The following is a 25500-nucleotide window of genomic DNA, read 5'->3' on the forward strand; positions in this document are numbered from 1 at the left end:
ATTCAGCTTCCAATAACCTTTACCCATCCGGGGGGTCTCTGAAACATTCAGGGAAAACAAAATCATACAGTGATCGGAGAACTCCACCTCAACCACGGACACTGCGGAAGAGACGCTTCCTCCTTTAAATAAAACCTATCTATTCTAGACCTGCGGCTACCTTGATGATAGGTGAAACCCGCGTGGCCCGAGGGGCTCCGGATGTGGGCGTCCTCTAGGCGAGCTTCTCTAGTTATGCTAATTAGTGCCACACTATCGCAAGTCAGTGGACCATTGGAGCCTCTCCTATCCTGGGACCTCGTGACATTATTGAAGTCCCCTCCAAAGATCACCTGCCGACTCGTAAAAAGAAAGGGCTTAATCCTCATAAAGAGATCTTTACGGCCCCGCTTAGTTTGTGGGGCGTAGATGTTAATGAGCCGGAGCTCTTGTCCCTTCATGAAGACATCAATGATCAGGCACCTCCCCATTTCTAGCTCAATAACCCGTCTGCATTCAACAGGAGCGGAAAAAAAGACCGCTACCCCACTGTACGGCTCAGCCGCAAGAGACCAGTGGGAGGGACCGCGCCTCCACTCTCTCCTGGCTTTTGCCAGAAAGGCAAGATCTGACAACCTGGTCTCTTGTAAAAAGAAAATGTCGGCTTCAACACGGCCGAGAAAATCAAAGGCTGCAAATCTAGCCGTATCCGACTTTATACTGGCACAGTTAATAGATGCCAGCGTCAGTGGGGTGAGTGCCGCCATCATGGGTGATTGAGTTAGATGGCCTCACCCCTTAAACCTTCTTCCTCTCCTTCCCTCCACCCCCATCGGAATCAGAGGAAGACCCTTTACTTCTTTTTAAACTCTGGGACATATCCATCCCAGGATCTTTACCTCCGGCACCTGGTGTTACCTCTCCCCCTGAGGAAACTACCCCAGAGGAAGGAGGCTCGGTACCTCCTGGAGGCCGCACTGCCTCCTGACCCTCGAGAAGAGGAGGGGAGATGGTATCCCCGAGGGCCTCATATCGATTCGAAAGGACGATCAGAGGGTCAGAGACTGAGTTGTTCCTTCTATGATCTGAGGCTACAATTGAAGAGGAGGACGGCGCCACCTTACTCTTACACTTCTTCCTCCTCTTCTTTTTCTGGCCACCATTTACTGTCTTCCCCTCCTCCTCCTCCTCATCCACAGTTTCGGATTCAGAGGTATGACTGGAGGAAGGAGCATCTTGACCTTCTTCCCTACGCAGTCTCCCTATCTCCTCGTCCAGTTTGGCCTCACCCAAAGCCTCAGAGTTATTCTGACCTGCTTCTGAGCCAATGTCTGGAGTGGGACCCCGAGCTACCCCTGGCACCTGGGCATTCTCAAGGGCCCTCTCCAACCTGCGCTTCTCCTCTCGCCTCCGCATAGAGGGGGTCTTATGTTTTTCCTTCACTGGCTTTGGTGCCCCCTCTCCTCCACTGGTCCCCTCCCCCGCCGGGGCAACTGTTAGGCTTTCCCCAGACGGGGCGGTCACAGCATTAGAGAACGAGCGCGGACACCGGCTGAACGGGTGACCTAAGTCACCACACAAGTTACACCGAATCTGCCCACAGGTGGCCGCCAGGTGACCCACCCCACAGCAGAGGGCGCATATCTGCTGAGTGCAGTTGGCACTAAAGTGGTTTGGGTCACCACACCTGTGACACAGCTTCGGCTGCCCCTGGTAGAAGATCTGAATCCTGTCGCGTCCCAGGAAGGTGGCCGAAGGAATGTGGGTGACCGTGTTCCCGGAACGCCTGAGACGGACGGAAAACGTCCAGGCCCCAGACCATATATTGTGCTCATCAAAGTTTTTCCGGGGGATGTCCGTCACCTCCCCGTACCTGCCCAGCCAGGTCATAATGTCATAACAAGAAAGTGACTCGTTACGGGTCAAAACGGTCACTTTCTTTACCATACTCTGGCGAGATACCGCTTTTACAGTGAAATCTCGCCATCCGGGCTCGTTTTTCACCAGCTCATAATTAGACCAGAAGAGATCTAGTCCCTCCGGCCTAACAAAGCTGACGTCAAACTCAGAGGAGCCGAAAGGGTGGATCAGGGCAAAGATGTCCCTAGCCCTGAAACCCATCTGGAAGAGAAGCTCCACCACCTTGCCCCTTTGGGGGCACGCATCTTCGCCTTTCCAGACCAGACGGGCCACATTCCTGCGACCTACCTCCTGCCCGGTTGTCTGGAGGGACCATACAGTCTCCCCATTTCTCTGTCGGAATGCTCCCAGACCATGTCTCTCCACCCAGAAAGATAGGTCCATCTCCTTTCCCTCTACCTGGAGCGTCCTTTCTCCTCTCTTTAGTGCCTCCAGGAGGCGCCGTTGCAACTGACCGTCACCAGATACAGGAGGTAAAGATCCCACTGAACCCCCGGCCGCCACGCTGGCATAACTCCTGGCGACCGAGGCGGCAGCCGGACCAGACCCTGTCCCTACGGCCCCACCTAAACCACCTGCACTGCCACAAACTTCACTATTATACACACCACTACTACTCCTCTCATTCACTCCACTATCACTCCTCCCATCTGCACCATTCCCACTCATTCCACTACCACCCCGCCCATTCACTCCACTACCACTCCTCCCATCCGCACCACCACCACTCCTCCCATTCAATCCACCACCACCACTCACTCCACTACCACTCCTCCCATCTGCATCACTGCCACCCCGCCCATTCACTCCACTACCACTCCTCCCATCTGCACCACTACCACTCCTCCTATTCACTCCATTACCACTCCTCACATTCACTCCACCATCACTCCCACATACACTCCTTTCATCCACAGCACTACTACTCCCATCATTCACACACCTTGTAGTGACATTGCTTTTGGTTTTATTAGCAGTGTTTTTGGGATCAGCCGCTGCTTCACCCACTACCTCTGGGCTGGCCAGGACGTGCTTTAGCTGGATCTCTGTCGGCGATGCTGATTCCTCCTCCATGTGGGATGTCACCGCAGACATCACATCCCGAGGCCGAGGCTGCCCCTCCAAGCGCACCTCTGCCCCTCCACCTGCCACTGACTTGCAGGAACCCTCCTCCCTCACAGGGGAAATCCCTACAGCGTCCATGCCACACACTGCGCCTGACTGCAGGGGATCAGCAGCGGGTCCCGGTGCCTGGACACTCCCCCCCCCCTCTCAGGGGAGTGCCCTGCAGAGCTGATAACAATGCCAGGGACACCCACCATTAACCCATCCTGCTCTTCCCTACCAGCAGGATGCGTGACTGTAGCACCCACGGCCATGTTGGATGCAGCACTGTACCCCCCGTGCTGGTCCCGTTCCACAGCAGAAACTGGATCTGGCAGGGTGGGGGGCCCAGCAGTCTGAACCAACTTCTCAGGTGGCCCAGACTGCTGGATAGGGGAGAAAACAAACATGACTTGCTCCTCAGCCTTTTTCTTCCTCCTGTTCTTTTTCTTCTTCTGGCTCTCCTCAGGGCCCAGGTCCTGGCCAAAACTGAAATTTTCCAGACGGGTGGGTGACTCCTGCATCACTATGGCCCGCAGGAGCCCCCCACCGACTGGGCCGCTGTCACCACCATCACTACTGTCGCTTTCCCCTGAGGTGGTTGGTAAGGCGACTTGGGCAGGGTTAATATATTCTGCACTTGGGGTGACAGAGGTCTTAGGGGTACACGGGGTATCACACACATCCCCCTCACTCTCATCACCCTCACTGCCGCCATCTCCCTCACCACCTTCCTCCATCTTCTCCTCTGTATCACACAGGTGTTCTTCCTCCCCCTGGCTATCCTCTTCCTCCTTCACAGGGGTCCGCATGATTTTATAGCGGTCCTCGTTTTTTTATTTTTCTTTAAACATACCCGCTCCCTGTATGATCTGCATTCGGGCTCTCACCACCTCCTGCTCCTCTGCCTTCAGATCACACACTCTAGCAGCAAACTTAGCCCTCATGGCCTTGGCAGAGTTATCTGTCTGGTAGCGGGCAAACTTCAGATCCTCCCTTAACACTTTCAGCTTCTTTCCCAGCTGTTCGTATTCCACCAGCTTTGCCTGCATGCGGGATCCAAACGTGGCAAGCGACTCCCTGGGTCCCTTCACCCCCCATTGCTGGGGTTCCGTAACATTAGAAACAGTCCCTGAAGACACAACAGTTATCTTCCTACCGTATGCCTTGCGGTTTCCAGCGATGGACGGGGGAGTGGGCTCCACATTACTGCAGAGCCTGCTGGATCTTCTGACCCCGTCCTTGGAATCGTCCGTAACTCTCTCACTCCCACCCCCCGCCGGCCTAGTATGGGAGGTGGAAGGCCGTGGGTCCATAGCAGGAGGCTCTTCCCAGGAGTCTGCCACCCTCCTGGGGAAAAGGTTGCTGGAAAAAACCCCTTCTCTCCTCTCTCTCTGGACAACTCTGGAAGTGAGACACACCCAACAGCTGCTGTGTTCCACAGGAAGTGCTCTCTGCTGACACCTCTGTCCGTGTCGGGAACTGTCCAGAGCAGCATAGGTTTGCTATGGGGATTTTCTCCTCCTCTGGACAGTTCCTGATACGGGCATTAGGTGTCAGCAGAGAGCACTGTGGACAAGACAAAAAATAAATTCAAAAAGTAAAGATTTTCCTCTGTAGCAAACAGCTGCTAAAAAGTACTGAAAGGATTAAGATTTTTTAATAGAACTAATTTACAAATCTGTTTAACTTTCTGGCACCAGTTCATTTAAAAAAAAAAAAAAAAAAAAAAAAAAAAGTTTTCCACCGGAGTAACCCTTTAAGGTAAATTTGGTGTCGTTTTTTAAGCATGTTAAGCTAGTTATACACTTTAGATGAAAATGTTTGTCCAGAGAATAATTTTTATCTTTTAGGGGAATTTTTATCTTTTAGCAGCTCGTTGGATAGCAGCTAGTTGTTTATAACATCAATTGCATTGTTCTGAGTCTTCTCTCAGAGGGATATCCACATCCGCCTGAAGAGTAATACTGATGTGACGTTTGATGCAATATACTTACTTATTTGTTTAAAACTTAAAGGGGCACTCCAGCGCTAAGACATCTTATCCCCTATCCAAAGGATAGGGGATAAGGGGCCTGATCGCGGGGGTCCCGCCGCTGGGGATCCCCGGGATCTTCCACGCCGCACCCTGTTAGAATCAGCCCCCGTAGCGTGCTCGCTCCGGGTCTGATTACTGGCGATCACGGGGACGGAGCATTGTGATGTCATGGCTCCGCCCCCATGTGAGGTCACGCTCCGCTCCCTCAATGCAAGCCTATGGAGTGGGGCGTGACAGCTGTCACTCCCCATCCATAGGCTTGCATTGAGGGGGCGGAGCATGACGTCACTATGCTCCGTCCCCGTGATCGCCAGCAATCAGACCCGGAGTGAGCACGCTCTGGGGGCTGATTCGAACAGGGTGCGGTGTGGAAGATCACGGGGGTCCCCAACAGTGGGACCCCCGCGATCAGGCATCTTATCCCCTATATTTGGGATAGGGGATAAGATGTCTTAGCGCCGGAGTACCCCTTTAATATAATAATATAATTGAAAAAATAAAACAAAATTAAAAGTTGCAGTTTTCTTTTTAATTTCCCACCATAAATAGTGTTTTTTGGTTGTGCTTTAGATTTTATAGTAAAATGAAAGGTGTCATTGCAAAGAACAATTGGTTTCCCATAAAACCAGCCCAGATATGGGTTTGTGGATGAAAAAACAAAAGACATGGCTCTTAGAAAGTCAAGGAGAAAAAAAATACGAAAATGCAAAAATGACAATTTCCTGTGTCCTCAAGGCCAAAATGGGCTGTGGATAAAAGTATAAAATTACTTATTTAATCATATATTGTGCTCTTCATGTTTTGTTACTTTGTTTTTCGTTCTTTTTCTTCTACTTTTTTCATTTTTACAACATAATGATATTTTTTAACTCTTCTTCACAAGGAATGGAGCCCAATTCTGGCAGAATCAGCAAAAAAATGGGCAGATTGCTGCTATTTGAATCACAGCACCGTAAAACACAGAACACTGAAAGGTAGGAACAACTAAACATGGTAAAAATCCTTATTAGGTTTATTCTTATTGCGGAGTAAAGTTCTCTTCACTGTGGCCTATTTCTTCATATGTGACTCAGTAGCAGTACCAAAGTACAGGAAGACCATTGTACAATAAATATATTGTAACGTGAGACTGTAAATCATAAGAAAACTAAAACCAAATGACATATTTGTATGTGCTTCTATAACCTACATATGTTCCCAAGCCCCTAAAGTGCTGCAGATTGGAACACCCCCTCTCACCCCTGTCCCTGCTTGATTGATATTCAGCTGGAAGCTGAGCCCTGTTACCAAATCTCATACCTGTGCACAATCTATATGCAAATCACAGGAATGAAACAGGGCTTGGCTTCTGGATGACTGTAAATCAAGCAATGATAGGGAAAGGAGGAGGAGAAAGGAGGTGTTCTAGCCCTCAGCACTTCAGGGGTTTGGGAAAGCCTGTGTCCTAACAGTTATGTGACAGTGTCAGAGGTTTAGAATGTGAATGGCAGATGACACATTCTCTTTAAAAGCTACTAGGAAGGGAGTAGCTAGTTATTTGTCACTGGGGTGGTCCTCCGGGGGTGCTCTCCACCTCGCTAGCCTTGAGTGACATGTAACTCTCTAATTTACTATATGCCAGTCATATGTGGTGTTACTTTGAAACTTGCTACCACGCTGACCACCTAAATGCTAAAACCCTTATGGATGGGCTGGGTAAATTTTTTTTTTCTGAACGAAACTTCAGTACAGCAAGTATGGCTTATAAGTCTCCACATGCCTTTATGGCTCCCTCCTCAAGTAGAATCCTTTCCCCTTAAAGGGGTACTCCACTGAAAAACATTAAAAATGTTTTGTTTGTTTTTTCAAATCAACTGGTGGCAGAAAATTAAACAGATTTGGAAATTACTTCCATTTAAAAATCTTAACCTGTTCAGGACGCAGGGCGTATGCATACGCCCTGCGTCCCGAGTCCTTAAGGACGTAGGGCATATGAATACGCCCGTGGGAATTCCGGTCCCCGCCGCTAGCCGGTTGGGGACCGCACCGGGATGCCTGCTGAAATCATTCAGCAGGCATCCCGGCACATCACCGAGGGGGGTCCTGAGACCCCCCCCCCCCCCCTCCCCATGATGGCGATCACAGGAAATTGCATGTTAATTCAGACATGCAATTTTCTGCTATTCCGGGCTGATCGGGTCTCTGGTGACCCAATTGCCCGGAAAATAGGGATGATCGGAGCTGTCAGTGACAACTCCAATCATCCTGAGGGATAGGAGTGAGGTTGCAGTGCTGCAGCCTCCTCCTATCCCCTGCCATTAGTCAGCAATGAGTGCTGACCAATGGCAGTTGAAGACGGGGGGGGGATTGCCATGGAAACCCCCCACTCTGCCCACCCCTGGATGTCGGGCAGAACGGGGGGAGAAGATGGCGGCCGGTACCTGCAAAGAAGATGTCGCGGGGACCGCCGATCGTTGGTGACATTAAAGTGACAGTGGTCAGAATTGCAAAAAATTGCTCCGTCCTTAAAGGATACCTCTCATCAAAAAAACTTTTGATATATTATAAATTACTGTATGCAGAATAACTTCACAATTGCATGTTATTAAAAAATATGCTTCTTTCTATTTAATTTTCCACTTTGAAGAAATGACCACTAGGGGTCTCCCTACCAGTCCTGGCAGCAAGCATTTCAGACTCATGCTGGAGTCCTAAACACTACGAGCTGCCAGTCTGCTTTGTTCACAAAGGAGAACACTCAGAGCTGCCAGCCTGCTTTGTTCACAGCCTGTTTGGCTGTGAACAAAGCAGGCTGGCAGCTCTGAGTGTTTAGGACTCCAGCATGAGTCAGAAATGCTTGCTGACAGGACTGATCGGGAAAAATACAATAGAAAGAAGCATATTTTTCATTAACATGCTATTGGAAAGTTATTCAACATTCATTAATCTAAAATATATGTAAAGTTTATTTGATGAGAGGTACCCTTTAAGGTGAAAATGAGCTGCGTCCTTAAGGGGTTAATCCTTGCAGTACTTATCAGCTGCTATATGCTCCAGAGGAAGTTCTTTTCTTTTTGAATTTCTTTTCTGTCTGACCACAGTGCTCTCTGCTGATACTTATCATTTTAGGAACTGTCCAGAGTAGGAGCAAATTCCCATAGCAAACCTCTCCTGCTCTGGACAGTTCCTAAAATGGACAGAGGTGCCAGCAGAGAGCACTGTTGTCAGACAGAAAATACATTCCAAAAGAAAAGGACTTCCTCTGGAGCATATAGCAGCTGATAAGTACTGGAAGGATTAAGATTTTTAAATAGAAGTAATTTACAAATCTGTTTAACTTTCTGGCACCAAATGATTTTAAAAAAAAATGTTTTCCAGTGAAGTACCCCTTTAGGAATATATTAACAGAGCTAATTTCTTTCAAAAGCAGCACCACCTCTGTCCTCAGGTTGGGTGTGGTATTACAACTTGGCTCTATTCACTTCAATGGAACTGAGCTGCAATACCACATACAACCTGAGGACAGGTGTGGTGCTGTTTTTGGAAAACAAAATTAGCTTTAATCCTGAATAACCCCTTCATGTCCCATTAAAATCAGTTATAACTCTAAATAAATGGTGGCAGCCTCTTATTTGCCTAGGCTCCAGATGGTAGCCATGATTCTGAGCATGCTAATAGTCATGATTCCGTTACATTGTATATATATATATTCACTTATTCTGTTTATGTAAAATTCCTATGTTTTAAGGCAGTGCTTGTGGAGAAAATATCCTGACTTCACCCGTACCTATGTCATGGAAAACGGTCATCAATCGGTGGGAGGCAGAGAAAAAATTCTTATACTTTGGAGTAGGGGCTGCAGTTGGTAAGGTTATTGGACATTTCACTCAGATGAGCATTGTTATTAGGATCTAAAAAGATCAGGGACATGGTCCCCAATGTCTGTGTTTTCCTTCAGAGTAAAATTACACTGTGCAGTTACACCAGTGACTCACAGATGACGTCTTTCCTGTCATTCACTCTTCTATTTTCAATTTTGCCCAGACCGCCATGATGACTTCCTCCAGCCTGGACCCATCTCTGCAGAGTTTAGTGACACATTAGTGTTCTACACAGTAATAGTGCCCACTTAATGCCCCACACAAAATAGAAAATAGTGGTTGCTTATTGCTCTCCCCCCCCCCCATAGTGCCCCACAATACTGATTCCCCCTGTATGCTCCCCCCACAGTCATCATGAGCCCTCCGTTCAATGATAATGTCCCAAGGAGTATTAATGCCCACAAAGTGCCCAAACTCAGTAATAATACCTCTTAGTGTTCAGAGTCTGTACTAATGTCCCCCCTGTGCCCATCACTCAGTATTAATGCCTTCACTACACCCTCAATCGGTATTAATGCCCACACTGTGCCCAATCAGTATTAATGCCCATATTGTGCCTCCACTTAAAGGGTTACTCTGCCCCTAGACATCTTATCCCCTATCCAAATGGGACCCCCGCAATATAGCAAGCAGCACCCACCTGTAACTGCTTCCGGAAGCGCTGGAGGCTCTCAGGCTAATTCCTCCTGACCACGGGGATGGAAGATCGTGACGTCATGACTCCGCCCCCATGTGACGTCCCCATAGCTTCCATCCTCGTGGTCGGGAGGAATTAGCCTGAGAGCCTCCAGCGCTTCCGGAAGCAGTTACAGGTGGGTGCTGCTTGCTATATCGCGAAGGTCTTATAGGAGATAAGATGTCTAGAGGTGGAGTACCCCTAATACCATCACTGTTCCCCCCAAACAGTGTTATTGCCCCATTGTGCTTCAAAGCAATATTAATGCCCCCCACTCAGTATTAATGCCACTTGTTCCAATCCCTCTTACACCCCCCACCCCAGTGCACCCCCCACCAATATAGGTCTACAGGACTGAAGTGCCTGCAACCTATCAGCGTGAATAGCGGAGCATGAAGCGGACAGCTCTGTGCTCAACCATTCCATTCAGCTACATCCGCATCTGGAAGACACTAAGGCTGTGGCCTGGAGATTCAGGGCACTGAGCAAAAAATCTTGCACCTTTAATGCCCATGTCCAAAACTAGCAGCGCTCCACTTCTCATGTATATGCACCTTAATGAATGTTTAGAATTGTAATGTTATGTATTATATAGTGTTATAGTATCTACCCCAACAGGCGCTCAGATTCCAGCTGATTCCGTGCAGAATTCTTATGTCTGACTGAGCGATGCTGATGGTGCCCATAGACCTCTCTGTATATCTTTAGACTAAATAACCTCCTAACTTAGTGTTTTTACCTTTCCTCTCTACAGCTTGTTGCAGATAACACATATCAAGTAGGATGCGCTACTGCATATTGCGGAGATTACTTCTATGTCTGTCATTATTATACTGCGTGAGTATAAGCCTCTAGTGAAAGTGATTCTTCATTTTTATAGCTCTTATAGCTCTTTATAGCTCTGTAGAGGTATGTTCACATTGGTCTATAGACACCACTCTCTAAGGCAGTGGTTCTCAACCTTTTTCGCCACTGTACCCCCAAAGGGTGAAAGTATGATTGTGGGTACCCCTCGTGCATAAGTTCACGATGACAAAACAAGTCATAAAAGTACTTAATTTCATAATGGTGTGTGCTTACCTTTCTAATGCGATACTTAATCCCCTTGTGCCATCATTCCCCCCTCCAATTCCCCTGGGCCAATATATGAGATACATACAATAACACCCTCCCATACTGCGGTGTTGCACTTTGTTTAACATGCTTACCAGGCCTGTGTCTATCCTGTTCGGCGGGAGTCGAAGGGCCGTGGGTGATGTCCTTCTGCGCTTTCCGCCACCTCCACGCAACGTCAGGCCCAGAAACCACTGCAGCTCCGCTCTGCGCTGATAAATACTGGCCAATGCTTAGCCGGTAATTGTCAGCGAATTGCCGTACCCCCCACAAAATCCTTGGCATACCCCTGGTTGAAAACCCTTGCTCTAAGGGGTTGCTGAGCTTTTAGCATTCTGAGAACGACTCCTCCATTCTAACAATTACAGCAGATTTTATTCCTAATATAGGATCACTTTTTATTAACTTCCTATCTACAAATTCTTTATTCTTTTATCTACAGGGTGGGCCATTTATATGGATACACCTTAATAAAATGGGAATGGTTGGTTATATTAACTTCCTGTTTGTGGCACATTAGTATATGTGAGGGGGGAAAACTTTTCAAGATGGGTGGTGAACATGGCGGCCATTTTGAAGTCAGCCATTTTGAATCCAACTTTTGTTTTTTCAATAGGAAGAGGGTCATGTGACACATCAAACTTATTGGGAATTTCACATGAAAAACAATGGTGTGCTTGGTTTTAACGTAACTTTATTCTTTCATGAGTTATTTACAAGTTTCTGACCACTTATAAAATGTGTTCAATGTGCTGCCCATTGTGTTGGATTGTCAATGCAACCCTCTTCTCCCACTCTTCACACACTGATAGCAACACCGCAGGAGAAATGCTAGCACAGGCTTCCAGTATCCGTATACACTGCTATATACTACTATATACACCGCAGGAGAAATGCTAGCACAGGCTTCCAGTATCCGTAGTTTCAGGTGCTGCACATCTCATATCTTCACAGCATAGACAATTGCCTTCAGATGACCCCAAAGATAAAAGTCTAAGGGGGTGAAATCGGGAGACCTTGAGGGCAAATTCAATTGGCCCACGACGACCAATCCACTTTCCAGGAAACTGTTCATCTAGGAATGCTCTGACCTGACACCCATAATGTGGTGGTCACCATCTTGCTGTAACAACTCAGGGAACGTGCCAGCTTCAGTGCATAAAGATGGAAACACATCATCATGTAGCAATTTCACATATCCAGTGGCCTTGACGTTACCATTGATGAAGAATGGCCCCACTATCTTTGTACCCCATATACCACACCATACCATCAATTGTTTTGTTCCAACAGTCTTGGAGGGATCTATCCAATGTGGGTTAGTGTCAGACCAATAGCAGTGGTTTTGTTTGTTAATTTCACCATTCACATAAAAGTTTGCCTCATCACTGAACAAAATCTTCTGCGTAAACTGAGGGTCCTGATCCAATTTTTGTTTTGCCCATTCTGCAGCACCTGAAACTACGGATACTGGAAGCCTGTGCTAGCATTTCTCCTGCAGTGTATATAGTAGTATATAGCAGTGTATACGGATACTGGAAGCCTGTGCTAGCATTTCTCCTGTGGTGTATATAGTAGTATATAGCAGTGTATACGGATACTGGAAGCCTGTGCTAGCATTTCTCCTGCGGTGTATATAGTAGTATATAGCAGTGTATACGGATACTGGAAGCCTGTGCTAGCATTTCTCCTGCGGTGTATATAGTAGTATATAGCAGTGTATACGGATACTGGAAGCCTGTGCTAGCATTTCTCCTGCGGTGTATATAGTAGTATATAGCAGTGTATACGGATACTGGAAGCCTGTGCTAGCATTTCTCCTGCGGTGTTGCTATCAGTGTGTGAAGAGTGGGAGAAGAGGGTTGCATTGACAATCCAACACAATGGGCAGCACATTGAACACATTTTATAAGTGGTCAGAAACTTGTAAATAACTCATGAAAGAATAAAGTTACGTTAAAACCAAGTACATCATTGTTTTTTTTTTTTGTGAAAATCCCAATAAGTTTGATGTGTCACATGACCCTCTTCCTATTGAAACACAAAAGTTGACTTCAAAATTGCCGACTTCAAAATGTCCGCCATGGTCACCACCCATCTTGAAAAGTTTCCCCCCTCAAATATACTAATGTGCCACATATAGGAAGTTAATATCCCCAACCATTCCCATTTTATTAAGGTGTATCCATACCTCTCCCTGTGCTGTTCACTACACTGATTAGTGTTGAGCAGCATAGGCCATATTCGAATTCGTGAATATTCGCGAATATATGGACGAATATTTGTCATATATTCGCGAATATTCGCATATTCGTAATATCCTCGTTTTATTTTCGTGTATGCGAAAATGATCAAATGCGAAAATTGGCATAAATAAAAATTAACATAAACGAAAAATTGCATATGCGAATTTTCGCACGCCAGTCTCACACAGTAGTATTAGAGCCTTCTTTACACCACACAAGCTGGAAGCAGAGAGGGATGATCACTGTGATGTGTACTGTGAATAAAAAAAAAAAGAATATTCGTAATTACGAATATATAATGCTATATTTGCGAATATTCGCAAATTCGCGAATATGCGATATTCACGAATAAAATTCGCTTTGCGAATATTCGCGAGCAACACTAACACTGATACCTCTCCCTGTGCAGTTTACTACACTGATACCTCTCCCTGTGCTGTTCACTATACTGATACCTCTCCCTGTGCTGTTCACTATACTGATACCTCTCCCTGTGCTGTTCACTATACTGATACCTCTCCCTGTGCTGTTCACAATACTGATACCTCTCCCTGTGCTGTTCACTATACTGATACCTCTCCCTGCGCTGTTCACTACACTGATACCTCTCCCTGTGCTGTTCACTATACTGATACCTCTCCTTGTGCTGTTCACTATACTGATACATCTCCCTGTGCTGTTCATTATACTGATACCTCTCCCTGTGCTGTTCACTATACTGATACCTCTCCCTGTGCAGTTCACTAAACTGATACCTCTCCCTGTGCTGTTTACTACACTGATACCTCTCCCTGTGCTGTTCACTATACTGATACCTCTCCCTGTGCTGTTCACTATACTGTTACCTCTCCCTGTGCTGTTCACTAAACTGATACCTCTCCCTGTGCTGTTTACTACACTGATACCTCTCCCTGTGCTGTTCACTATACTGATACCTCTCCCTGTGCTGTTCACTAAACTGATACCTCTCCCTGTGCTGTTTACTACACTGATACCTCTCCCTGAGCTGTTCACTATACTGATACCTCTCCTTGTGCTGTTCACTATACTGATATCTCTCCCTGTGCTGTTCACTATTCTGATACCTCTCCTTGTGCTGTTCACTATACTGATACCTCTCCCTGTGCTGTTCACTATTCTGATAACTCTCCCTGTGCTGTTCACTATACTGATACATCTCCCTGTGCTGTTCACTATACTGATACCTCTCCCTGTGCTGTTCACTATACTGATACCGCTCCCTGTGCTGTTCACTATACTGATACCTCTCCCTGTGCTGTTCACTATACTGATACCTCTCCCTGTGCTGTTCACTATACTGATACCTCTCCCTGTGCTGTTCACTATACTGATACCTCTCCCTGTGCTGTTTACTACACTGATACCTCTCCCTGAGCAGTTCACTAAACTGATACCTCTCCCTGTGCTGTTTACTACACTGATACCTCTCCCTGTGCTGTTCACTATACTGATACCTCTCCTTGTGCTGTTCACTATACTGATATCTCTCCCTGTGCTGTTCACTATTCTGATACCTCTCCCTGTGCTGTTCACTATACTGATAACTCTCCCTGTGCTGTTCACTATACTGATACCTCTCACTGTGCTGTTCACTATACTGATACATCTCACTGTGCTGGTCACTTTACTGATAACTCTCCCTGTGCTGTTCAATATTCTGATACCTCTCCCTGTGCTGTTCACTATACTGATAACTCTCCCTGTGCTGTTCACTATACTGATACCTCTCCCTGTGCTGTTCACTATACTGATACATCTCCCTGTGCTGTTCACTTTACTGATAACTCTCCCTGTGCTGTTCACTACACTGATACCTCTCACTGTGCTGTTCACTATACTGATACATCTCCCTGTGCTGTTCACTATACTGATACCTCTCCCTGGGCTGTTTACTACACTGATACCTCTCCCTGTGCTGTTCACTATACTGATACCTCTCCCTGTGCTGTTCACTATACTGATACCTCTCACTGTGCTGTTCACTATACTGATACCTCTCCCTGTGCTGTTCACTATACTGATACCTCTCCTTGTGCTGTTCACTATACTGATATCTCTCCCTGTGCTGTTCACTATTCTGATACCTCTCCTTGTGCTGTTCACTATACTGATACCTCTCCCTGTGCTGTTCACTATTCTGATAACTCTCCCTGTGCTGTTCACTATACTGATACCTCTCACTGTGCTGTTCACTATACTGATACATCTCCCTGTGCTGTTCACTATACTGATACCTCTCCCTGTGCTGTTCACTATACTGATACCGCTCCCTGTGCTGTTCACTATACTGATACCTCTCCCTGTGCTGTTCACTATACTGATACCTTTCACTGTGCTGTTCACTATACTGATACCTCTCCTTGTGCTGTTCACTATACTGATACCTCTCACTGTGCTGTTCACTATATTGATACCTCTCCCTGTGCTGTTCACTACACTGATACATATCCCTGTGCTGTTCACTATACTGATACCTCTCCCTGTGCTGTTCACTATACTGATACCTCTCCCTGTGCTGTTCACTATACTGATACCTCTCCTTGTGCTGTTCACTATACTGATACCTCTCACTGTGCTGTTCACTATACTGATACCTCTCCCTGTGCTGTTCACTATACTGATAACTCGCCCTGTGCTGTTCACTATACTGATACCTCTCCCTGTGGTTTTCACTATACTGATACCTCTTCCTGTGCTGTTCACTATACTGATACCTCTCCCTGTGGTTTTCACTATGCTGATACCTCTTCATGTGCTGTTCACTATATTGATACCTCTCCCTTTGCGGTTCACTATACTGATACCTCTCCCTGTGCTGTTCACTATACTGATACCTCTCCTTGTGCTGTTCACTATACTGATACCTCTCCTTGTGCTGTTCACTATACTGATAACTCTTCATGTGCTGTTCACTATATTGATACCTCTCCCTTTGCTGTTCACTATACTGATACCTCTCCCTGTGCTGTTCACTATACTGATACCTCTCCCTCTGCTGTTCACTATATTGATACCTCTCCCTTTGCTGTTCACTATACTGATACCTCTCCCTGTGCTGTTCACTATACTGATACCTCTCCTTGTGCTGTTCACTATACAGATACTTCTCCATGTGCTGTTCACTATACTGATACCTCTCCTTGTGCTGTTCACTATACTGATACCTCTCATTTTGCTGTTCACTACACTGATACCTCTCCCTGTGCTGTTCACTATACTGATACCTCTCCCTGTACTGTTCACTATATTGATACCTCTCCCTGTGCTGTTCACTACACTGATACCTCTCCCTGTGCTGTTCACTATACTGATACCTCTCCCTGTGCTGTTCACTATGATACCTCTCGCTGTGCTGTTCACTATACTGATACCTCTCCCTGTGCTGTTCACTATACTGATACATCTCCCTGTGCTGTTCACTATACTGATACCTCTCCCTGTGCTGTTCTCTATACTGATACCTCTCCCTGTGCTGTTCACTATATTGATACCTCTCCCTGTGCTGATCACTATACTGATACCTCTCCCTGTGCTGTTCACTATATTGATACCTCTTCCTGTGGTGTTTACTATACTGATACCTCTCTCTGTGCTGTTCACTATACTGATACCTCTCCCTGTGCTGTTCACTATACTGATACCTCTCCCTGTGCTGTTCTCTATACTGATACCTCTCCCTGTGCTGTTTACTACACTGATACCTCTCCCTGTGCTGTTCACTATACTGATACCTCTCCCTGTGCTGTTCACTATACTGATACCTCTCCCTGTGCTGTTCTCTATACTGATACCTCTCCCTGTGCTGTTTACTACACTGATACCTCTCCCTGTGCTGTTCACTATACTGATACCTCTCCCTGTGCTGTTCACTAAACTGATACCTCTCCCTGTGCTGTTTACTACACTGATACCTCTCCCTGAGCTGTTCACTATACTGATACCTCTCCCTGTGCTGTTCACAATACTGATACCTCTCCTTGTGCTGTTCACTATACTGATATCTCTCCCTGTGCTGTTCACTATTCTGATACCTCTCCTTGTGCTGTTCACTATACTGATACCTCTCCCTGTGCTGTTCACTATTCTGATAACTCTCCCTGTGCTGTTCACTATACTGATACCTCTCACTGTGCTGTTCACTATACTGATACATCTCCCTGTGCTGTTCACTATACTGATACCTCTCCCTGTGCTGTTCACTATACCGATACCGCTCCCTGTGCTGTTCACTATACTGATACCTCTCCCTGTGCTGTTCACTATACTGATACCTCTCCCTGTGCTGTTCACTATACTGATACCTCTCCCTGTGCTGTTCACTATACTGATACCTCTCCCTGTGCTGTTTACTACACTGATACCTCTCCCTGAGCAATTCACTAAACTGATACCTCTCCCTGTGCTGTTTACTACACTGATACCTCTCCCTGTGCTGTTCACTATACTGATACCTCTCCTTGTGCTGTTCACTATACTGATATCTCTCCCTGTGCTGTTCACTATTCTGATACCTCTCCCTGTGCTGTTCACTATACTGATAACTCTCCCTGTGCTGTTCACTATACTGATACCTCTCACTGTGCTGTTCACTATACTGATACATCTCACTGTGCTGTTCACTGTACTGATAACTCTCCCTGTGCTGTTCACTATTCTGATACCTCTCCCTGTGCTGTTCACTATACTGATAACTCTCCCTGTGCTGTTCACTATACTGATACCTCTCCCTGTGCTGTTCACTATACTGATACATCTCCCTGTGCTGTTCACTTTACTGATAACTCTCCCTGTGCTGTTCACTACACTGATACCTCTCACTGTGCTGTTCACTATACTGATACATCTCCCTGTGCTGTTCACTATACTGATACCTCTCCCTGGGCTGTTTACTACACTGATACCTCTCCCTGTGCTGTTCACTATACTGATACCTCTCCCTGTGCTGTTCACTATACTGATACCTCTCACTGTGCTGTTCACTATACTGATACCTCTCCCTGTGCTGTTCACTATACTGATACCTCTAATTGTGCTGTTCACTATACTGATATCTCTCCCTGTGCTGTTCACTATTCTGATACCTCTCCTTGTGCTGTTCACTATACTGATACCTCTCCCTGTGCTGTTCACTATTCTGATAACTCTCCCTGTGCTGTTCACTATACTGATACCTCTCACTGTGCTGTTCACTATACTGATACATCTCCCTGTGCTGTTCACTATACTGATACCTCTCCCTGTGCTGTTCACTATACTGATACCGCTCCCTGTGCTGTTCACTATACTGATACCTCTCCCTGTGCTGTTCACTATACTGATACCTTTCACTGTGCTGTTCACTATACTGATACCTCTCCTTGTGCTGTTCACTATACTGATACCTCTCACTGTGCTGTTCACTATATTGATACCTCTCCCTGTGCTGTTCACTACACTGATACCTATCCCTGTGCTGTTCACTATACTGATACCTCTCCCTGTGCTGTTCACTATACTGATACCTCTCCCTGTGCTGTTCACTACACTGATACCTCTCACTGTGCTGTTCACTATACTGATACCTCTCCCTGTGCTGTTCACTATACTGATAACTCGCCCTGTGCTGTTCACTATACTGATACCTCTCCCTGTGGTTTTCACTATACTGATACCTCTTCCTGTGCTGTTCACTATACTGATACCTCTCCCTGTGGTTTTCACTATGCTGATACCTCTTCATGTGCTGTTCACTATATTGATACCTCTCCCTTTGCGGTTCACTATACTGATACCTCTCCCTGTGCTGTTCACTATACTGATACCTCTCCTTGTGCTGTTCACTATACTGATACCTCTCCTTGTGCTGTTCACTATACTGATAACTCTTCATGTGCTGTTCACTATATTGATACCTCTCCCTTTGCTGTTCACTATACTGATACCTCTCCCTGTGCTGTTCACTATACTGATACCTCTCCCTCTGCTGTTCACTATATTGATACCTCTCCCTTTGCTGTTCACTATACTGATACCTCTCCCTGTGCTGTTCACTATACTGATACCTCTCCTTGTGCTGTTCACTATACAGATACTTCTCCATGTGCTGTTCACTATACTGATACCTCTCCTTGTGCTGTTCACTATACTGATACCTCTCATTTTGCTGTTCACTACACTGATACCTCTCCCTGTGCTGTTCACTATACTGATACCTCTCCCTGTACTGTTCACTATACTGATACCTCTCCCTGTGCTGTTCACTACACTGATACCTCTCCCTGTGCTGTTCACTATACTGATACCTCTCCCTGTGCTGTTCACTATGATACCTCTCGCTGTGCTGTTCACTATACTGATACCTCTCCCTGTGCTGTTCACTATACTGATACATCTCCCTGTGCTGTTCACTATACTGATACCTCTCCCTGTGCTGTTCTCTATACTGATACCTCTCCCTGTGCTGTTCACTATATTGATACCTCTCCCTGTGCTGATCACTATACTGATACCTCTCCCTGTGCTGTTCACTATATTGATACCTCTTCCTGTGGTGTTTACTATACTGATACCTCTCCCTGTGGTGTTCACTATACTGATACCTCTCCCTGTGCTGTTCACTATACTGATACCTCTCCTTGTGCTGTTCACTACACTGATACCTCTTCCTGTGCTGTCCACTATACTGATACCTCTTCCTGTGCTGTTCACTATACTGATACCTCTCCCTGTGGTGTTCACTATACTGATATCCCTTCCTGTGCTGTTCACTATACTGATGTCTCTTCCTGTGCTGTTCACTATACTGATATCCCTTCCTGTGCTGTTTACTACACTGATTCCTCCCCCTGTGCTGTTCACTATACTGATACCTCTCCCTGTGCTGTTCACTATACTGATACCTCTCCCTGTGCTGTTTACTACACTGATACCTCTCCCTGTGCAGTTCACTATACTGATACCTCTCCCTGTGCTGTTTACTACACTGATACCTCTCCCTGTGCTGTTCACTATACTGATACCTCTCCTTGTGCTGTTCACTATACTGATAACTCTCCCTGTGCTGTTCACTATACTGATACCTCTCACTGTGCTGTTCACTATACTGATACATCTCCCTGTGCTGTTCACTATACTGATACCGCTCCCTGTGCTGTTCACTATACTGATACCGCTCTCTGTGCTGTTCACTATACTGATACCTCTCCCTGTGCTGTTCACTATACTGATACCTCTCCCTGTGCTGTTTACTACACTGATACCTCTCCCTGTGCTGTTCACTATACTGATACCTCTCCCTGTGCTGTTTACTACACTGATACCTCTCCCTGTGCTGTTCACTATACTGATACCGCTCCCGGTGCTGTTCACTATACTGATACCTCTCCTTGTGCTGTTCACTATACTGATACCTCTCCCTGTGTTGTTTACTACACTGATACCTCTCCCTGTGCTGTTCACTATACTGATACCTCTCCCTGTGCTGTTCACTATACTGATACCTCTCACTGTGCTGTTCACTATACTGATACATCTCCCTGTGCTGTTCACTATACTGATACCTCTCCCTGTGCTGTTCACTATACTGATCTCTCCCTGTGCTGTTCACAATACTGATACCTCTCCCTGTGCTGTTCACTATACTGATACCTCTCCCTGTGCTGTTTACTACACTGATACCTCTCCCTGTGCTGTTCACTATACTGATACCTCTCATTGTGCTGTTCACTATACTGATACCTCTCCCTGTGCTGTTCACTACACTGATACCTCTCCCTGTGCTGTTCACTATACTGATACCTCTTCCTGTGCTGTTCAATATACTGATACCTTTCACTGTGCTGTTCACTATACTGATACCTCTCCTTGTGCTGTTCACTATACTGATACCTCTCACTGTGCTGTTCACTATATTGATACCTCTCCCTGTGCTGTTCACTACACTAATACCTCTCCCTGTGCTGTTCACTTTACTGATACCTCTCCCTGTGCTTTTCACTATACTGATACCAATCCCTGTGATGATCACTATACTGATACCTCTCCTTGTGCTGTTCACTATACTGATACCTCTCACTGTGCTGTTCACTATACTGATACCTTTCCCTGTGCTGTTCACTATACTGATACCTCTCCCTGTGCTGTTCACTATACTGATACCGCTCCCTGTGCTGTTCACTACACTGATACCTCTCCCTGTGCTGTTCACTATACTGATACCTCTCCCTGGGCTGTTTACTACACTGATACCTCTCCCTGTGCTGTTCACTATACTGATACCTCTCCCTGTGCTGTTCACTATATTGATACCTCTCCCTGTGCTGTTCACTACACTGATACCTCTCCCTGTGCTGTTCACTATATTGATACCTCTCCCTGTGCTGTTCACTATATTGATACCTCTCCCTGTGCTGTTCACTATACTGATACCTCTCACTGTGCTGTTCACTATACTGATACCTCTCCCTGTGCTGTTCACTATACTGATACCTCTCCCTGTGGTTTTCACTATGCTGATACTTCTTCCTGTGCCTTTCATTATACTGATACCTCTCCCTGTGGTTTTCACTATACTGATACCTCTTCATGTGCTGTTCACTATTTTGATACCTCTCCCTTTGCTCTTCACTATACTGATACCTCTCCCTGTGCTGTTCACTATACTGATACCTCTCCTTGTGCTGTTCACTATACTGATACCTCTCCTTGTGCTGTTCACTATACTGATACCTCTTCATGTGCTGTTCACTATATTGATACCTCTCCCTTTGTTGTTCACTATACTGATACCTCTCCCTGTGCTGTTCACTATACTGATACCTCTCCCTCTGCTGTTCACTATATTGATACCTCTCCCTTTGCTGTTCACTATACTGATACCTCTCCCTTTGCTGTTCACTATACTGATACCTCTCCCTGTGCTGTTCACTATACTGATACCTCTCCTTGTGCTGTTCACTACACTGATACCTCTTCCTGTGCTGTCCACTATACTGATACCTCTTCCTGTGCTGTTCACTATACTGATACCTCTCCCTGTGGTGTTCACTATACTGATATCCCTTCCTGTGCTGTTCACTATACTGATGTCTCTTCCTGTGCTGTTCACTATACTGATATCCCTTCCTGTGCTGTTTACTACACTGATACCTCTCCCTGTGCTGTTCACTATACTGATACCTCTTCCTGTGCTGTTCACTATACTGATACCTCTCCCTGTGGTGTTCACTATACTGATATCCCTTCCTGTGCTGTTCACTATACTGATGTCTCTTCCTGTGCTGTTCACTATACTGATACCTCTCCCTGTGCTGTTTACTACACTGATACCTCTCCCTGTGCTGTTCACTATACTGATACCTCTCCCTGTGCTGTTCACTATACTGATACCTCTCACTGTGCTGTTCACTATACTGATACATCTCCCTGTGCTGTTCACTATACTGATACCTCTCCCTGTGCTGTTCACTATACTGATACCTCTCCCTGTGCTCTTCACAATACTGATACCTCTCCCTGTGCTGTTCACTATACTGATACCTCTCCCTGTGCTGTTTACTACACTGATACCTCTCCCTGTGCTGTTCACTATACTGATACCTCTCATTGTGCTGTTCACTATACTGATACCTCTCCCTGTGCTGTTCACTACACTGATACCTCTCCCTGTGTTGTTCACTATACTGATACCTCTCCCTGTGCTGTTCACTATACTGATACCTTTCACTGTGCTGTTCACTATACTGATACCTCTCCTTATGCTGTTCACTATACTGATACCTCTCACTGTGCTGTTCACTATATTGATACCTCTCCCTGTGCTGTTCACTACACTGATACCTCTCCCTGTTCTGTTCACTATGCTGATACCTCTCCCTGTGCTGTTCACTATACTGATACCTCTCCCTGTGCTGATCACTATACTGATACCTCTCCTTGTGCTGTTCACTATACTGATACCTCTCCCTGTGCTGTTCACTATACTGATACCTCTCCCTGTGCTGTTCACTATACTGATACCTCTCCCTGTGGTTTTCACTATACTGATACCTCTTCCTGTGCCTTTCACTATACTGATACCTCTCCCTGTGGTTTTCACTATACTGATACCTCTTCATGTGCTGTTCACTATTTTGATACCTCTCCCTTTGCTGTTCACTATACTGATACCTCTCCCTGTGCTGTTCACTATACTGATACCTCTCCTTGTGCTGTTCACTATACTGATACCTCTCTTTGTGCTGTTCACTATACTGATACCTCTTCATGTGCTGTTCACTATATTCATACCTCTCCCTTTGCTGTTCACTATACTGATACCTCTCCCTGTGCTGTTCACTATACTGATACCTCGCCCTGTGCTGTTCACTATACTGACACCTCTCTCTGTGCTGTTCACTATACTGATACCTCTCCCTGTGCTGTTCACTATACTTATACCTCTCCTTGTGCTGTTCACTATACAGATACCTCTCCTTGTGCTGTTCACTATACAGATACCTCTCCATGTGCTGTTCACTATACTGATACCTCTCCTTGTCCTGATCACTACACTGATACCTCTCATTGTGCTGTTCACTACACTGATAACTCTCCCTGTGCTGTTCACTATACTGATACCTCTCCCTGTGCTGTTCACTATACTGATACCTCTCCCTGTGCTGTTCACTATGATACCTCTCGCTGTGCTGTTCACTATATTGATACCTCTCCCTGTGCTGTTCTCTATACTGATACCTCTCCATGTGCTGTTTACTACTCTGATACCTCTCCCTGTGCTGTTCACTATACTGATACCTCTCCCTCTACTGTTCACTATATTGATACCTCTTCCTGTGTTGTTTACTATACTGATACCTCTCCCTGTGGTGTTCACTATACTGATACCTCTTCCTGTGCTGTCCACTATACTGATACCTCTTCCTGTGCTGTTCACTATACTGATACCTCTCCCTGTGGTGTTCACTATACTTATACCTCTTCCTGTGCTGTTCACTACACTGATACCTCTCCCTGTGGTGTTCACTATACTGATATCCCTTCCTGTGCTGTTCACTATACTGATATCCCTTCCTGTGCTGTTCACTACACTGATACCTCTCCCTGTGCTGTTCACAATACTGATACCTCTCCCTGTGCTGTTCACTATACTGATATCTCTCCCTGTGCTGTTCACTACACTGATACCTCTCCCTGTGGTGTTCACTATACTGATATCCATTCCTGTGCTGTTCACTATACTGATACCTCTCCCTGTGCTGTTCACTATTCTGATACATCTTCCTGTGCTGTTCACTATACTGATATCCCTTCCTGTGCTGTTCACTATACTGATATCTCTTCCTGTGCTGTTCACCATACTGATATCCCTTCCTTTTCTGTTCACTACACTGATACCTTTCCCTGTGCTGTTCACTATACTGATACATCTCCCTATTCTGTTCACTATACTGATACCTCTCCCTGTGCTGTTCACTATACTGATACCTCTCCCTGTTCTGTTCACTCTACTGATACCTCTTACTGTGCTGTTATCTATACTGATATCCCTTCCTGTGCTGTTCACTAAACTGATACCTCTCCCTGTGCTGTGCACTATTCTGATACCTCTCCCTGTGCAGTTCACTATATTGATACCTCTCCCTGTGCTGTTCATTATACTGATACCTCTCCCTGTGCTGTTCACTATACTGATACCTCTCCTTCTGCTGTTCACTATACAGATACCTCTCCTTGTGCTGTTCACAATACAGATACCTCTCCTTGTGCTGTTCACTATACTGATACCTCCCCCTGTGCTGTTCACTATAGTGATACCTCTCCCTCTGCTGTTCACTATATTGATACCTCTCCCTGTGCTGTTCACTACACTGATACCTCTCCCTGTGCTGTTCACTATACTGATACCTCTCCCTGTGCTGTTCACTATACTGATACCTCTCCCTGTGCTGTTCACTACACTGATACCTCTCCGTGTGCTGTTCACTATACTGATAACTCTCCCTCTGCTGTTCACTACACTGATACCTCTCCCTGTGCTGTTCACTACACTGATACCTCTCCCTGTGCTGTTCACTATACTGATTCCTCTCCCTGTGCTGTTCACTACACAGATACCTCTCCCTGTGCTGTTAACTATACTGATACCTCTCCCTGTGCTGTTCACTATACTGATACCTCTCCCTGTGCTGTTCACTATACTGATACCTCTCCCTGTGCTGTTCACTATACTGATTCCTCTCCCTGTGCTGTTCACTACACAGATACCTCTCCCTGTGCTGTTTAATATACTGATACCTCTCCCTCTGCTGTTCACTATTTTAATACCTCTCCCTGTGCTGTTCACTATACTGATACCTCTCCCTGTGCTGTTCACTATACTGATACCTCTCCTTGTGCTGTTCAATATACTGATACCTCTCCCTGTGCTGTTCACTATACTGATATCTCTTCCTGTGCTTATCACTACACTGATACCTCTCCCTGTGCTGTTCACTATACTGATTCCTCTCCCTGTGCTGTTCACTACACAGATACCTCTCCCTGTGCTGTTAACTATACAGATCT

General features: G+C 46.0%; 1 protein-coding gene across 1 annotated transcript in view; it reads left to right on the top strand.

Annotated features, from left to right (window-relative positions):
* LOC130361240 (cysteine-rich venom protein-like) overlaps positions 1-25500 on the top strand; it is a 227466-nt gene that overhangs the window by 167211 nt on the left and 34755 nt on the right. Inside the window, exons 3-5 of the mRNA XM_056563999.1 lie at positions 5925-6015; positions 8769-8908; positions 10329-10414. Of these exons, the coding sequence (XP_056419974.1) occupies positions 5925-6015; positions 8769-8908; positions 10329-10414 (317 nt within the window). The remainder of the gene's footprint in view (positions 1-5924; positions 6016-8768; positions 8909-10328; positions 10415-25500) is intronic.

This window comes from Hyla sarda, chromosome 3 (genome assembly GCF_029499605.1).
Source record: "Hyla sarda isolate aHylSar1 chromosome 3, aHylSar1.hap1, whole genome shotgun sequence".
Lineage (NCBI taxonomy): Eukaryota > Metazoa > Chordata > Amphibia > Anura > Hylidae > Hyla > Hyla sarda.